General features: G+C 38.9%; 1 protein-coding gene across 1 annotated transcript in view; it reads right to left on the bottom strand.

Annotated features, from left to right (window-relative positions):
- The window catches only part of prmt3 (protein arginine methyltransferase 3), a 60026-nt gene that overhangs the window by 17981 nt on the left and 24431 nt on the right, over positions 1–17614 (bottom strand). Inside the window, exons 11-12 of the mRNA XM_058401407.1 lie at positions 5999–6077; positions 175–362 (exon numbers count right to left, since the gene is read on the bottom strand). Of these exons, the coding sequence (XP_058257390.1) occupies positions 175–362; positions 5999–6077 (267 nt within the window). The remainder of the gene's footprint in view (positions 1–174; positions 363–5998; positions 6078–17614) is intronic.

Here is a 17614-nt window from a genome sequence, read left to right as displayed (position 1 = left end):
TATTTACATGCTAGCTGAACAAGAGAATGTACTGATGGCTAAATTCCAATCTCATGTAAGTTTGACTCTCTCTTCAGCATTACTCTTAGTTTCTGGTGCTTCCAAACACATTTCTGAGGCCTGAAAAAAGGATGAGTGATTACTTGAAAGAATCAGTGTGTGTAGCCGGTGTACCTGAATAACAGCGGGTTCTGAGATGACAGTTTCGGGATTCAGAACTTCGACCACGGCTTCGGGAATCACCGCCTTCTTCATGCAGGACATCTTAAAGCCGTAAACGTCGTCCCAGTACGCAATGTGACCGCTGTGTTTCTCAGAGTCGCTCACTGCTGCTAGGCTAATGCTGCATCGGTCCGGATAAACTGAGAACCAGAAGAAACGGCACAGGTTACAGGGAATGTTTTGGGAAAATTCATTTCACAGTCACCTGAATGTTTCATTTCTAACTCAATGTAATTTCTCAACGTTTAAACTGCAGTGCATTCTGGGTAATACACACAGCTCTTCAGGAGCCAGGGATAACACTGTCTGAACGCTTCATCATTAAGATAAGCACGTCTCATTCGAATATGTTCCTGAGGTCTGAGGAACAGAGAGAGAGAGAGGGTTTAGCATTTAGGACAGAAGTTTTGTCTGTGTTTCTAAAGAATGTTTTCTTCTGTATAAACGTCTAAAAAGCCAAAACAGCTTCTGGCTAAAGGAAAGCTGAATTAAGCTGGTCGTAAATACTCAGCGTACAATACATTCATCAGATTTAATGCGTTTTATGGTCATAAGAAAAACGCTTAAAGCTAAACGCCCTTCCTGCTGCGGAAGCTACGTATGCTACATGCTAATGGTAGATTTACTAATGAAGGCTGAAGTCGCTCTCGCGCTCTCTCTCTCTCTCTCTCTCTCTCTCGGATTATAACCATAACGCAACTGCTCACACACTGGTTTACAAATAAAAAAAAAAAACAGCTTAGAAAAATATAAATAAAATGATGTTCAATTAAAATGAATACAGTATTCATAAAGGTTAAAATCTAAATATGTACACAACATTGAGAAATAAGGCAATAATTGTGTTAAAAGAACAAAAACAACGTGTGGAGACAGATGTGGTGCGGCTACAGAAATAAACAGCCGATTTAATAACGAATTAATAGCAGACTAGTCCGAAAGCAGACAGGATATATAAATAGAAGCGTCTCGTGCACATAGTTATGTAGAAATACAGGAAATGTAGGAGGAAATGTAGGAGGAAATGCGAGTGCGGTGATGCTGTCTCTCAGAGAGAAGCGACGAGTTTTAAAAGCTCACGGCATAAAATCTGTAAAATGTGAAGAACACAAACACGGCTCTCTGTTGGGTTTTTTTATTTCCTCTCTCACCACACAATGGGGTATAACTACATCACACGCACGCACTTCGGTGACGTGGAAATGCTGAGCAGGTAACGGGACGTCCCACTGCAAGTGAGGGGGTAAGAAAGATAGATAGATAGAGAGAGAGAGAGAGAGAGAGAGAGAGGCTGTATTCTAAAGATTCATCGCTTTGACATCATTGTCCTTCTCGAGCTGGTGCTCACGGCCCGTTTATCACCTCACGCTCGGCCATGAAGAGGTGCCGGGGAAAGTGCCTTCATCATGAAGGAAGGATAAAAGAGAGAGTGAGAGAGAGAGAGAGAGAGAGAGAGAGAGAGAGGTTAAAGATGAGATAAGAGGAAGGGGGGTTTAATACTATAAAGGAGAGGAGAAGTAATAGAGAGGAAAAAAAAAAGAGAAGGGTTTTTATTCTTCTTTCAATGTGTGTGTTTATTCCTCCCCAACCCTCCCTATCTCTCCATCCGGTCTCACTCTTCCACCTTCACCACCTTACTCTACCCTTATTTAACCGGGTTGCTATGATGACACCCATCCTACAGGTGATTTTTATTTCTTTCCAGATCGCCATCATCTGTGTTTCTCTCGCTCACAATCCCAAAATAGATTGAAGTATAGTATAATGTGTAGTTTGCTTGGGTGCAAAAAAAAAAAGAAGATAAGTGTCTATCATAGTCTCATGAAGGCTGATGTAGAAAAAAAAAGTTTCACAAACACCAATATTGGAAAAAAAAGAAAAGAAAAAAAAACAAAAAAAAAAACAAGAAAATTAAAGTGGCAAGAAGCATTTTCGGGGGCCAAGCAACCAGACTCGGGAAGCCACACATTTACAAACATGCTAGAACTGTTGACTAAGCAATCGCAGGGAAGAAAAGCCATAACTTCAAGTAAAGGGATTCCAGTGTTGTCTGTAGTTTCACACATGTGATTTGATCACAGACAGTGTTGGAATTCTCTGACTGCTAGAGGAAAGCTCTAGAACAAATGAGCAGCACTGCTGCAGCTGCTATGACCTGTGGTGGTGTCTATTGCTACTTTGAGATTTAGACCTCTGGTGTCAAGATGATGCAAGACAAATCTGGTGACGACTGGATGAAATCTGTGTGAGTAGCAGCAATATATGATAAAACAGCCTGACAAGGGGTGGTGGTAGCTCAAGTGGTTAAGGCTTTGGGTCGTTGATCAGAAGATCGGAGTTAAATCCCCAGCACCACCAAGCTGCCACCGGTGGACCCGTGAGCAAGGCCCCCAACCTCTCCCTGCTCCAGGGGTGCTGCATCATGGCTGACCCTATGCTCTGAACCTAACCCCCAAGGATGGGAAATGTGAAAAAAGAAGAATTTCACTGTGACAAATTGACAAATTCAAGATGGTGGAAAACCTCATTTCACATCATATGGTGTGCTGAATTCGTCTTGAACCAGGGAGTCCAAGGATGCCTGAATTTTACATTTTGGACACACGGTTCACAAGTAATGACTATAAAAGTTCTTCCAAAATTGACCCAACGGTGGCACTGTAGCTTTGTCATCACTCAGGCAAAATTTGGTCAGAACATTTCTTAGACTCTCTGGACGAGTGCACCAAACCTTTTACCAGACGGTTCTATGGGCTGCCAGAACAAAACAATGGGGTTGCGACACACCTTCAGTGCTTGGCCCCCTAAAAAAAAAAGCCACACTACGAAGCAGAATTACAATCTAGGGAATAAAATACTAAGAACCAAGAAACAAGAGAGGAAAAAAGTGACATTAGGGGAAAACAGAAAAGGGGAATAATGGCGGCAGGAGTAAGTACTGAGACTGTGGTCAGGGTTAGAGAGGATAAAGATAGTCAGAAGGGTGTGATAGTGCAGGCTGATTAAACAGCTGGACACTAAGGAGACAAAGAGCGTCGTTATAAAGTCTCGGTTATGTGATTATGTGACCGTGTGTCACACAAAGGTCCAGTTTGAAGGAGCAGAGACCCTTTATAGACGAGCAATCAGTCCAGTAGGGCTTTTCTCTCACTAACACTTTCCGGTTTTCATTTTTCTTACAGAGAAGCAACATTGAGAGCAGCAATCCTCTCTCTCCCTCTCCCTCCTCCTTCACCACCCCACTGGACCACTATCAGGAGCAATGACCCTGTCTCTTTTTCTCCCCATTCTCACTGAAGCAGTAAAGATCAGGCAGTGGAACTGCCGCTCTGCTGCCACTCACAAATCACACACACACACACACACACACACAAAAACACACCACAGCATATGCTGCATATGACTCCACACTCCCATCCAACTCAGTGTCCATACAACGGCCAAACATCCTTAATCTATCAACACACAAAAAAAGGACATTAACATTAAGATAATACAAATAAAACAATACATCAGAAATGTAAAATAAAATAGGACACAAATAGTGCTGCAAAAATAAAGTTTGAAAAGTTCATTATTAATTAATTAGTTGAATTATGTTAAATTCTAAATGTTGTGTGTCAACATTTAGACCTAAAACACGTTTGTTGTGTCTGATAACTGTGGGTATGATCCGCTTGGGAAGTATGGATGTAGGGGTATTATAATGGATGCAGGGGTATTATAATGGATGCAGGGGTATTATAATGGATGCAGGGGTATTACAATGGATGCAGGGGTATTATAATATGGGACTGGGACATTTACATGCCATCAAAAGGAAACATGAATGAAGCAATGTCCTAGAGATATCAGAGACAAATTCAAAGCACTGAGTCTATGGAGATGATAGATGTTTTAACAACACAACATCCTCAAACACACAACCGAAACAGTTTGTGAGGGAGCCGCACGGCCAAGCCGATCTCCTGACCTGAATCCTAATGAACATTTATGGACGTCCCAGAGGGAGCCTTGAATCCTTGAGGAGCTGAAAACGATTTCTCAAGAGGAAACGGAGCAAAATTGAACCACAATGCAGATAAAAGCTAATTATGTCTTCACATAGATCTCTCAAGGCTGGAACGGTCAACAATGGCTTTGTAACAGAGCGGTAATTGTGGTCATTTGTGGGGTTGATATGTTAGACGCTAGAGACGTTATAAATTTTAAGTGGATATATGCACTGGAGGTTAAATAACAAAAGTGTCTGAAGACTTATTTACCCGGCTGATTAAAAGAAAAGCGAGCAGAAGGAAGGAAGGAAGGAAGGAAGGAAGGAAAGAAAGAAAGAGAAAGAACAGTGTGTACTGTGATTAATGTGGCTCTGCAGTCTCACTGTAAGAGCTGAAGAAAAGTTGCTGTAACGCTGCTTACAATTTATACGGGAATGTGTAACTTCAACCAGAAATATTTAAAAATTATTTAATTTATACAGAAATTCTTATTAGCAAATATGGATCAAAAATTCAAACGGGATAAAATGCTGAAAATAGATGCAGCTATTGTTTTTTTGTTTTTTTTACACAAAATAACTTACCAAATAACATTTTTTAACTTAATTCTTTAATTTCTTCAATTTCTTAATTTAAATTGCTTCATAGTTTTATCTTTAAATACCCTTGCTGCTGTCTGAGAGTTTCCCATCTGAATGGTGTTGTACTGTACACAATGACAATTAAGCGCTTTTCCTTCATAATATCAATATTACAATAAACAAAATGACACATTTGCCAAAAAAATAAAAAATAAAAACAATATTCTGAATAGAGCCAAATTGATCCAAAGATTTATCCAGAATTGTAAGATAAAAGAGATACCCAATGCTCCTATAAAATGATCATTTTTAATCATTCTATCATAGTCTATCATTTTTTTTTTTACATTTATTTCTGAAAAGAAGCAAGATAATCTGTATATAAGCAACTTTTAAACCTGAAATGAGGAAACATCGAAAAACAGGCTGAATACTAGATCTAGTTGAGAATTAACATTAAGTTTACTATTTACTGAAAATGACGAAATATTAAATTTAAATCTTCACATATTCACACACACGTGTATATATATATATATATATTTGTACAGTGCTTTTAACAGTGGACACTGTCTCAAAGCAGCTTTTACAGACAGAAGTATAGAAACAGAAAAAAATTATTATAAAGTTATTATTTATACCTAACATTTATCGCTATATAAAGAAAATAAAGAAAGGATAAAAATATAGGTTTAATATAGGAATTATTAGGACTATATATCAGACATTGTCATCATCATCAAGGCCTTTTTACATAGGATTTTTTTTTTATTTCCATACACTCAGGAATTTTGACTGATCCCAAATGGTATCCTATATGGACAATATGAAGCAGACTTGTATGCCATATCTAGGGTCTAACATTGGTGTTGGATGCTGTAGGTAGTTCCCTACATTTAGTGCAGACGATGTGAGATTTGAAACACAGCACGAGAACACAGTGATATAAGTGGCAAATGTCTGTCTCATGAAAGAGGAATTCAGCACTATAAAACTACATTACATCAAGTATACCTCTTACATAAATGCAATGACACCTCACCTGCTTGACAACCTTTGTTTTTGTGTGTGTGTACAGTGATGTGGTGTGGCCACATCAATCTGTGACGTTGTTTATTAATCCACATTAAAGACGTTTTTAACAGCACAGCATTCACTCAACATTCTTATTTTTCTCTCTCACACACACACACGGCTCACCTGAACCTCTCTCTGCGAGGTATTTTTCCCTGGCGAAGATCACCGAATCCAGCATTGACTCAAAAAGCAGGAAATAACCCTGTAGAGGAAAAACACAACACACAAACAAAAATTAACACACGTCATAATGAGCAAAAGCATCTCCTAATATACACCAATCAGCTATAACATTCTGAGCAATGAGAGGTGAACACTGATGATCTCCTCATCATGGCACCTGTTAGTGGGTGGGATATATTAGGCAGCAAGTGAACATTTTGTCCTTAAAGTTGATGTGTTAGAAGCAGGAAAAATGGACAAGTGTAAGGACTTGAGCGAGTTTGATGAAGGACCAAATTGTGATGGCTAGACCACTGGATCTCCAAAACTGCAGCTCTTGTGGGGTGTTCCCGGTCTGCAGTGGTCAGTATCTATCAAAAGTGGTCCAAGGAAGGAACAGTGGTGAACCGGTGACAGGGTCATGGGCGGTCAAGGCTCATTGATGCACGTGGGGAGCAAAGGCTGGCCCGTGTGATCAGATCCAATAGACGAGCTACTGTTGCTCAAACTGCTGTTTTGTTGTTAATGCTGGTTCTGATAGAAAGGTGACAGAATACTACAGAAGAAAATTCTGTGTAATTGACTAAAATTATAATGTAGACAATTCTGCTTTATTTTCAATGATTTACAACAATTAAAAATATTTTGTCTTTTTTATGCATCTATATTTATGTTAGTAAGCGTACTAATGTTAAGTTGCAGGGTTTTTTTTTTATTTTGCTGAGTCAGCATTAGAGTTATCACACAGCTAGGACAATTTTAACAAGAAGTTTTTTTATTCATTTATTGTTATTTTAAAGCTTCCTAAATAATTGAGCCTTGAACCTGTTTGCCTCTGCTAGAAGGGGTTAAGGCATCATGGGAAAATGTTTGCTGGAGAAATCACAGTTTCGTGGATTCAAAGCTTTTTGAAAACTAAATTTAACCAAACCCTTTAAAAAAAAAAAGCTTAAAAAGAATCACAGTTAAAAATAAAGAATATTTTTTCAATAAACTTGCTATACATGATTGAATTTTTCAGGTGAATCCAATGATCAGCAATCTGGTAAACATAAAACACATATAATTCAAAAGAAGAGAATGTAAATGTGTTTTAAAGATGCCCAGCAACACCAATTCACCCTTCATACACACATTCACACACACACCAGATTTATCACCCATGTTCCTACATACATGATTACCCAGAGTCCTCTCTGACCCCTGGTTGACCCCGGTTCAGCTTGAGGAGACACCATGTTCCTCCTGTTACTCCATATCTGCTGAAACAGTAATTTAGCCACTGGCTTAGATAAAATGTTGAACATTTCTTTCCCACAATCCCCTTCTCCTTCACACAGCTGTTGTTCCAAACACATGTATTCGGCCAGTTATTAGAATGTACCCAGAATTATTGGCACCCACAGTACATTAGCTTCATCTAACATAGAAATGATTTAAATGGATTCAAAGAGAATTGAAGAAAATTGTGTGGAAATGTGCAAGCCATGCCTTCCACTGGACTTTATCTCGTCATCTTGATCCCCTCGTTGTTACGAGGCAGCTTTCTTTACAGGAAATAAATAAATATCCATCTATAAAGCATGCATGCACGTGTATCTCACTCTCGCTCACTTCTGTAGGTCTGTCGGTTGTGTTCCATGTGTGTGTGTGTGTGTGTGTGTGTGTGTGTCCTTGCTCTCACTCTCCCTGGGTCGCTTTTTAACACACTCAGCGTTGGACTGATGGCTAACGCTTCTCCGCCGTGTAATTTAGAACCCAATTTCACACGCGGCTGATTCCTCTGCAGTGAGAGAGCGAGAGAGAGAGAGAGATGGAGAGAGGGAGAGAGACAGAAGGAAGGAAGATCCCACAAAGCTGAGGAGTGACACATCCCGAGGTACTGAAGGCCCCAGAGTAGAGACTCGTTTAATTATTAATTACTAAAACAAGGTGTGTTCTCCACCTGGCATTGCTGAGGGGTAAATACAGAGCCGGTGGAGCGGATCGCAATAATCACACACGGTATTGACTCAGCTCAACTCTCCACACACACACACGCACATCACGTGCTGCTCTGCATGTAAACACTTTCGCATGGCTCCTCTGCCAGATTGGTACGCTCGTTATAGCATGTTAATGCTAATTTGGAGGCGACGCTCACACTGAGTGAAGCTGCGTCTCCATCCAGCGTTTACATTTATTACAAATTCTTCCGACATGATCCTCACAAAAGCAGAGAGGATCCTGTTCAACCGCTTATGCATCTCAAGTGATGGTGTAAAACGAAGCTAATTCGATTATATACAGTGATGGTAGTTAGCTAGACAGAACAATCTCACTGAAAGTCGAGCTTAGCTGTATTAGATCTGTATCATAACTGATTGTGTGTTAAGATAAAATAACATTTTCATTCCTGTGTGATGACAGAAATATTACTTAGAAACAATCAGCCTTATTTATGGGGTTAAAAAAGAGCAATTTTATTATTCTGAATTTATTTACAAGAACATTTACGTAAGATGTGTGGTATCCCATGAGAATGAGTCGTTGAATGCTGTTTCTGGAATTTTATATATAAAAAAAAAAAAGTAATATAGTATTTAAATAATGTATTTATTTTAATTAGTCACACAAAAGAAATCATTTTATCTGAAACTGTTTTCATATTAATCAGCTATATATGTTGTGACCATAGTGGGCTTATAGTGCGCCTATACAGTATCTACACTGTGCACATACTGTATACATAGTGTATCAAATGTGCCCATAATGTATCTATAGTGTACCCATAGTGTATCTACAGTGCATCCATACTGTATCCATAGTATATCAAGTGTGCCCCTAGTGGTCCCATGGTGTATCTATAGTGCATCTATACTGTACCCATAGCGTATCTATAGTGTATCCATAGTGTGTACATACTGTATACATAGTGTATCAAATGTGCCCATAATGTATCTATAGTGTACCCATAGTGTATCTACAGTGCATCCACAGTGTATCCATAGTGTATCCAGTGTACCCATAGTGTATCTATAGTGCATCCATAGTTTACCGATCGTGTATCTGTAACATATCCATAGTGTATCTATAGTGTATCTATAGTGTACCTGTAGTGTACCCATAGTGTATCCATCATGTATCTGTAATGTATCTATAGTGTACCCATAGTTTATCTATAGAGTACCCATAGAGTATCTATAGTGTACCTGTAGTGTATCTGTAGTGTACCCATAGTGTATATATAGTGTACCAATAGTGTATCCATATTGTATCTATAGTGTACCCATAGTGTATCTATAGAGTATCTGTAGTGCACCCATAGTGTATCTATAATGTACCCATAGTGTATCTATAGTATCTCACAAAAGTGAGTACACCCCTCACATTTTTGTAAATATTTTATTATATCTTTTCATGTGACAACACTGAAGAAATGACACTCTTCTACAATGTAAAGTAGTGAGTGTACAGCCTGTATAACAGTGTAAATTTTCTGTCCCCTCAAAATAACTCAACACACAGCCATTAATGTCTAAACCGTTGGCAACAAAAGTGACTACACCCCTAAGTGGAAATGTCCAAACTGAGCCCAAAGTGTCAATATTTTGTAAGGCCACCATTATTTTCCAGCACTGCCTTAACCCTCTTGGGCATGGAGTTCACCAGAGCTTCACAGGTTGCCACTGGAGTCCTCTTCCACTCCTCCATGATGACATCACAGAGCTGGTGGCTGTTAACCTTAGGGTTTAGGTCTGGAGACATGCTTGGCCAGTCCATCACCTTTACCCTCAGCTTCTTTAGCAAGGCAGTGGTCGTCTTGGAGGTGTGTTTGGGATCGTTATCATGTTGGAATACTGCCCTGCAGCCCAGTCTCCGAAGGGGGGGATCATGCTCTGCTTCAGTATGTCACAGTACATGTTGGCATTCATGGTTCCCTCAATGAACTGTAGCTCCCCAGTGCCGGCAGCACTCATGCAGGCCCAGACCATGACAATCCCACCACCATGCTTAACTGTAACTTGTCTTTGTACTCCTCACCTGGTTGCCGTCACACATGCTTGACACCATCTGAACCAAATAAGTTTATTTTGGTCTTATCGGACCACAGGACATGGTTCTGGCCATGTCCTTAGTCTGCTTATCTTCAGCAAACTGTATGTGAGCTTTCTTCTGCATCATTTTAGTAGAGGCTTCCTTCTGGGACGACAGCCATGCAGACCAATTTGATGCAGTGTGCGGCGTACGGTCTGAGCACTGACAGGCTGACCCCCCACCCCTTCAACCTCTGCAGCAATCCTGGCAGCACTCATACATCTATTTCACAAAGACAACCTCCAGATATGACGCTGAGCACGTGCACTCAACTTCTTTGGTCGACCATGGCAAGGTCTGTTCTGAGTGGAACCTGTCCTGTAAAACCGCTGTATGGTCTTGCCCACCGTGCTGCAGCTCAGTTTCAGGGTCTTGGCAATCTTCTTATAGCCTAGGGCATCTTTATGTAGAGCAACAATTCTTTTTTTCAGATTCTCAGAGAGTTCTTTGCCATGAGGTGCCATGTTAAACTTCCAGCCACCAGTATGAGAGGGTGTGAGAGCGATAACACCAAATTTAACACACCTGCAACCTTGAAACACTAACGAGTCACATGACACCGGGGAGGGAAAATGGCTAATTGTGCCCAATTTGGACATTTCCACTTAGGGGTGTACTCACTTTTGTTGCCAACGGTTTAGACATTAATGGCTGTGTGTTGAGTTATTTTGAGGGGACAGCAAATTTACACTGTTATACAGGCTGTACACTCACTACTTCACATTGTAGCAGAGTGGCATTTCTTCAGTGTTGTCACATGAAAAGATATAATAAAATATTTACAAAAACATGAGGGGTGTACTCACCTTTGTGAGATACTGTATAATGTATCCATAGTGTATCTATAGTGTACCCACAGTGTATCAATAGAGTACCCATAGTGTATCTAGAGTGTATCCATACTGTACCCATAGCGTGTCTACAGTGTATCCATAGGGTATCTATAATACATCCATACTGTACCCGTAGTGTACTCACAGCGTATCTATAATGTATTCATAGTGTATCTATAATGCATCCATACTGTACCCATAGTGTATCTATAGTGTACCCATAGGGTATCTATAGTGCATCCATAGTGTACCCATAGTGTATCTATAGTGCATCCATAGTGTATCTATAGTTCATCCATAGTGTACCTATAGTGTATCTATAGTGCATCCATAGTGTACCCATAGTGTATATATAGTATACCCATAGTGCATCTATAGAGTATCCATAGTTTATCAATAGTGTACCCATAGTGCATCTATAGAGTATCCATAGTTTATCAATAGTGTACCCATAGTGTATCTATAGAGTACCCATTGTTTATCTACAGTGTATCTGTAGTGTACCCATAGTGTATGTATAGTGTATTAATAGTGTATCTGTAGTGTAACAATAGTGTATCTATTGTGTACCCATAGTGTATCTACAGTGTATCTATATTGTATCCATAGTGTACCCATAGTGTATATATAGTTGTACCCATAGTGGACCCACAGTGTATCTATAGTACATCCATAGTGTATATGTAGACCATCCATAGTGTACCCATAGTGTATCCATAGTGTATATATAGTGCATCCATAGTGTACCCATAGTGTATATATAGTGCATCCATAGTGTACCCATAGTGTATCTATAGTGTATCCATAGTGTATATATAGTGCATCCATAGTGTATCTATAGTGTATCCACAGTGTATATATAGTGCATCCATAGTGTACCCATAGTGTATCTATAGTGCATCCATAGTGTATCTATAGTGTATCCATAGTGTATATATAGTGCATCCATAGTGTACCCATAGTGTATCTATAGTGTATCCAAAGTGTATATATAGTGCATCCATAGTGTACCCATAGTGTATCTATAGTGTATCCATAGTGTATATATAGTGCATCCATAGTGTATCTATAGTGTATCCACAGTGTATATATAGTGCATCCATAGTGTACCCATAGTGTATCTATAGTGTATCCATAGTGTATATATAGTGTATCCACAGTGTATATATAGTGCATCCATAGTGTACCCATAGTGTATATATAGTGTATCCATAGTGTATATATAGTGTATCCATAGTGTATCCATAGTGTATATATAGTGTATCCATAGTGTATATATAGTGTATCCACAGTGTATATATAGTGCATCCATAGTGTACCCATAGTGTATCTATAGTGCATCCATAGTGTACCCATAGTGTATCTATAGTGTACCCATAGTGTATCTATAGTGTATCCACAGTGTATATATAGTGCATCCATAGTGTACCCATAGTGTATCTATAGTGCATCCATAGTGTACCCATAGTGTATCTATAGTGTATCCATAGTGTATATATAGTGCATCCATAGTGTACCCATAGTGTATCTATAGTGCATCCATAGTGTACCCATAGTGTATCTATAGTGCATCCATAGTGTATCTATAGTGCATCCATAGTGTACCCATAGTGTATCTATAGTGCATCCATAGTGTATCTATAGAGTACCCATAGTGTATCTATAGTGTACCCATAATGTATCTACAGAGTACCCATAGTGTATCTATAGTGTACCCATAATGTATCTACAGAGTACCCATAGTGTATCTATAGTGTATTCATATTGTACCCATAGCGTATATATAGTGCATCCATAGTGTTTCAAGTGGGCCAATAGTGTGCCAATCTATAACGTATCTATAATGTATCCATAGCGTATCTATAGTTGTACCCATAGTGTGCCCAGTGCATCCATATTGTACCCATAGTGTATCTATAATGTATCCATAGTGCATCTATAGTGCATTGATAGTGTGCCCTAATGTACCCACCGCGTATCTATAGTGCATCCATAGTGTACCCATATTGTATCTACAGTGTACCCATAGTGTATCGACAGAGTATCCATAGTGTATCTGTAGTATACCCATAGTGTATCCATAGCAAATTTTCCTTTGGGATGAATAAAGCATCTATCTATCTATCTATCTATCTATCTATCTATCTATCTATCTATCTATCTATCTATCTATCTATCTATCTATCTATCTATCTATCTATCTATCTATCTATCTATCTATCTATCTATCTATCTATCTATCGTTCGTGTACCTATGGTGTATATATAGTGTACCCACAGTGTATCCAAAATGTGTCCATAGTGTGCCCATAAAGGATCTATAGCATATCCAAAGAGTGTTAATAGTGTGTCTGTACTGTATTTATAGTTTATATTTTGCATGTCAATTTTTTTACCTTTAAACTTCATATTTGAAGCAACTGGAAAATGTCACATCCATCATAAAATTGTTCATCTATACCACTGTATTACATGCAATTGTCTGTCTCCATTATGTACATAAACGTTCATGTTTACTCTCAGCTGGTGAACAGAATTTCAAAACATACACTGATTTTCCTAAATTTTAAAGACATCTTCATGTTCCTTTATCAAAATGCCTAGTTAGGCCGCCTTTCTGGTTTTGTATAAGAAATAATTACAAATAAATGTCAAGAATTTGTGTGAATTCATTTTAAAATTCATATTCATCTAAATTCCAAAAAAAAACACTCCTGAAAAATCTGGAAGGGGAGAAAAGTAAATTCACAAACATACCATGTGGCTGAAGCTAAACCAGAATCTATGCTGCTAAAGAGATGCAAAATTGAAATGCTAATGAATTCTGAACGGCAGCACTGAGGGCTGTTAAATGAATTACCCCATTATTGCTCATCATGCAAGGACATAAACACACACACACACACACAGATTTCTGTGCTTCATCCTTCTGAACCAAGACACAAATGTAAAAATATTAATATTAAAATGAAACTGTGGTTAAAAGGTATGAAGAGAACCAAAGTGTGATGCTCCCTCAGGATGACGCTGTAAACCCTGACAAGGAAATCTGATGTGTATAACATTTCACATCACTGAGCAACAGAAACTCAGAGCTGGCTCTCTAACTGTGAGATCAGACTGTATTAGAAAGGGAAAAAAAAAACTGATAGAAATAATCATTTAGAAATATTTCAAAAAAAAAATTATCTGACAAAATCTGTCATATCTGTTGGCATTTCGATTAGACCAGGGGTCAAACACACAGCCCCCGAACAGCGACAAACCCGATAGAGGGTCTAATCCTCCCCAGTGAACAACTTCTGAAGATTTAACAATAAAAATATTCCACTAGGAGGCAAAGTAGAGTAATATTTTCTAACTGAAACTTTTAGCAAGCTGAACAGCAACAATTTTTTTCAAAATAAATACATTTAACCTATACAGATTCATTCTCGATGGGTGATTAAAAGCACACACACACACCGAACAAATGTACCATTATTTAGTTTCTATTATTGTATGTTATTAATGTAAGGAAACCTAAAGCATCATATGCAGACAACATTGTTGTTGTGTTTGTTTTGATTGTGTGTACTTCTGCTTTATAGAAAATTCAAGTTTGTGCTACCTTATACCCCTAACAATTTGGGCTTTGGATTCATGCAATGTAAAACGTATGGAAAGGTCAATATTTCTGCAGTACACTGTATATATACGGTAAAATCATCAAAACATCATAATAGCACTTTACATTTTGTGTCTGGGTTTTTTTTTTGCCATGAAAAATGAATAACTAATGTCACTGCATTAGATGCTAATCGACGTTAGTCAGTATGCTAATGTACTACAAAGCTTTAATCCTCTTTCACATCTAAAGAAATACCAATTCCAGTTACTTAAAAGAAAAGAGAATTTAATAGGAGTAATAAAGACCCAGGTATTTAGTTTGATATTTTTGCACTCTCAGCTACACTGGTAGACAATGACATCACAAAATACATTACTGCCTTAAAATGAAGTGTTTTTGAGCGTTATATCAAACAAAACATTGTCATACACCGATCAGGCATAACATTATGACCACCTGCCTAATATTGTGTTGGTCCCCCCTTTGGCTGCCAAAACAGCCCTGACTTGTCGGGGCATGGACTCCACTAGATCCCTGAAGGTGTGCTGTGGTATCTGGTACCAAGATGCTAACAGCAGATACTTACAGGACTTAAAGGATACTATTGATAGATACTGACCACTGCAGACCGGGAACACCGTACAAGAGCTGCAGTTTTGGAGATGCTCTGATCCAGTGGTCTAGCCATCACAATTTGGTCCTTCGTCAAACTCACTCAAATCCTTACGTTTGTCCATTTTTCCTGCTTCTAACACATCAACTTTGAAGACAAAATGTTCACTTGCTGCCTAATATATCCCACCCACTAACAGGTGCCATGATGAGGAGATCATCAGTCTTATTCACTTCACCTCTCAGTGGTCATAATGTTATGCCTGATCAGTGTATTAAAACATTAATTAAGATCTACAAACAGGCCTAACAATTAGGACCGCAAACCACATGCTGGTCAAAACAGGACTATGTAGTTTAAATGTGAACAGGATTTAAGCTCTTAACATACATCAGATGTTTTGGGTATGCAGGACGTGTCATTTTCAGACCCCAAGCCTAAAAAGTGAGGAGTTGTATGAAAAGCAGTCACACATCACGCTACTGGGATACAATGTGTGGAAATCACAGCAATTAATCTAGCACGTATAACGTCTTTGCAGCTCAAGTTTTGGTGGAAAGAAAATGGCAAATTTGCAGAAATGCCACTCAGAGTGTCTGTCTCTGAAACATGCTGATGAATAACCGTGAAATCAGCACAATTCCTCCCTGCACAACGTCATTTTCTCCACAATCCTTTCGATTACAGCGCAACATCATCGGCTGTATTCTCCAGGGAGTGTGCGCGCGCGCACACACACACACGCCACACACACGTAAAACAATTATAAACGCCCCAATACACATTTCAGCAGGAGCGACAGCCATGCATACGATGCACACTCGAGGCTGTAGCGGTGTCACTCATGCTAATGCATACACACTTACGCATTTTTCATTATATGTAATGAAATAAATCAGCAATTTGTTGAAAAAATAAATAAATAAATGAAATCAGCCATATTTGCTGCATAAAGCTTACAGCCTCTGGGTTAACACACAAGTTTCAGACTCACTGTAGTACTTGAGGCTTTCAGTTTGACCATTGACCAATTTGATTTGGATCTTTTTTTTTTCTTTAATCATACTGTGCTATCAAAGTACCTTATATAAAACATACAAGCAGTAACACTGGGACAATTTAGTGAATTAACTCCATTATTCAAAGGCATGTATCTTAAATAAGAATTCATTTATACAGATACATTTAGTTTTGTAAGGTAAACATACTATGCATGTTATACAGTACATAGCAGAATACTGCACAGTCAGTTACTGTATGTTTTAATGCCATGGTGAACTGGAATGTGAGGAAGTGTGTGGGAATCTAACACGTGAAACACACTGCACGTGTGTGTATTTCTGTGTATGATCAGGGGACTGAGTGAGTAATGACTGCTGTCCTCACCTGAAGGCAGTGAGACCACTATCAGTAGTAGCACACATTAATTTCGCCACACCCACAAATCCCAGCATACTGCACATGCGCACACTTGCAGACATACAATATGCTAACAGCAATGAAGGACCAGGATGTCTTCCCTCTCCTGAAACTCTCAGTAACTCAGCTGTATTGTTGTGCTCTATATTAGTCCTCTAATTTTGCAGTGTCCTGGTGTCTCCCTCCCTGGGCGCACAGTCAGCTTAGCTCAGATCAGCTCAGATGATCTGTTGTGTTAGAAAGGGAGCACTTTTTAGTACCACGGGCATTTCTGTAGTTCACATTGAGCTATAAGCCATTAGTCAGAATTAAACCACTAAAACAACAATGAACGGTAATTTGGCTAGTTCAGAGTACAGCAGGATGCCAGGAAAAGACAGTCAGAGTGTATTAGAGTTTTATTCTATAAACCAGCAGCCTATTACATACTAAATAGTTTAGTGCTGCTTTTTCTTGCTGATCTCCTGAAGCACTACATCCCATCAGAAGCACTTCAATAAGCAAAGGCTCAGTAACAGATCAGCCAGTAGAAGATATGTTTCATACAATCATGTAATGTACAAAAATTCCTTGATTCTTTTCTTTCTTTATGCTATTGCAGTCATTTTTGTCATTTCTTTAGTTAGTAAATCAATTAACTTTCATGTCTGTGAAATCTTGTCATGGTGTCACCTCATGGCTAGTAGTACAGCTACAAGTATGGTCAGCCTTAGTGAATAGATCTGAGCAATCCTCATGACCACCATTTCAAAGTTGCTAAATGTACATTGCCCAGATTAGGGTTATCCCTGGGGTAGTGTGTGCAGGCAAGAATCTGGTGACTAGGTCACCCACATATTCGGGCACCGTCGGGAAATGGCAGCATGGAGCCATCTTGTATTGGAGCATGGAGGCATCTTGTATGCCACCACGTGACAGATGATAGGTGAAGAACAGGTGCATTGGAGAGAGAGTTGGGAATGTGGACTGTTGCTTTACTAATGGGAAAAGTGACTGAGTTACCACAGTGTGGCCTATATAAAGCT

Source organism: Hemibagrus wyckioides, linkage group LG10 (genome assembly GCF_019097595.1).
Source record: "Hemibagrus wyckioides isolate EC202008001 linkage group LG10, SWU_Hwy_1.0, whole genome shotgun sequence".
NCBI lineage: Eukaryota > Metazoa > Chordata > Actinopteri > Siluriformes > Bagridae > Hemibagrus > Hemibagrus wyckioides.
This window is presented reverse-complemented; position numbering and strand designations above follow the sequence as displayed.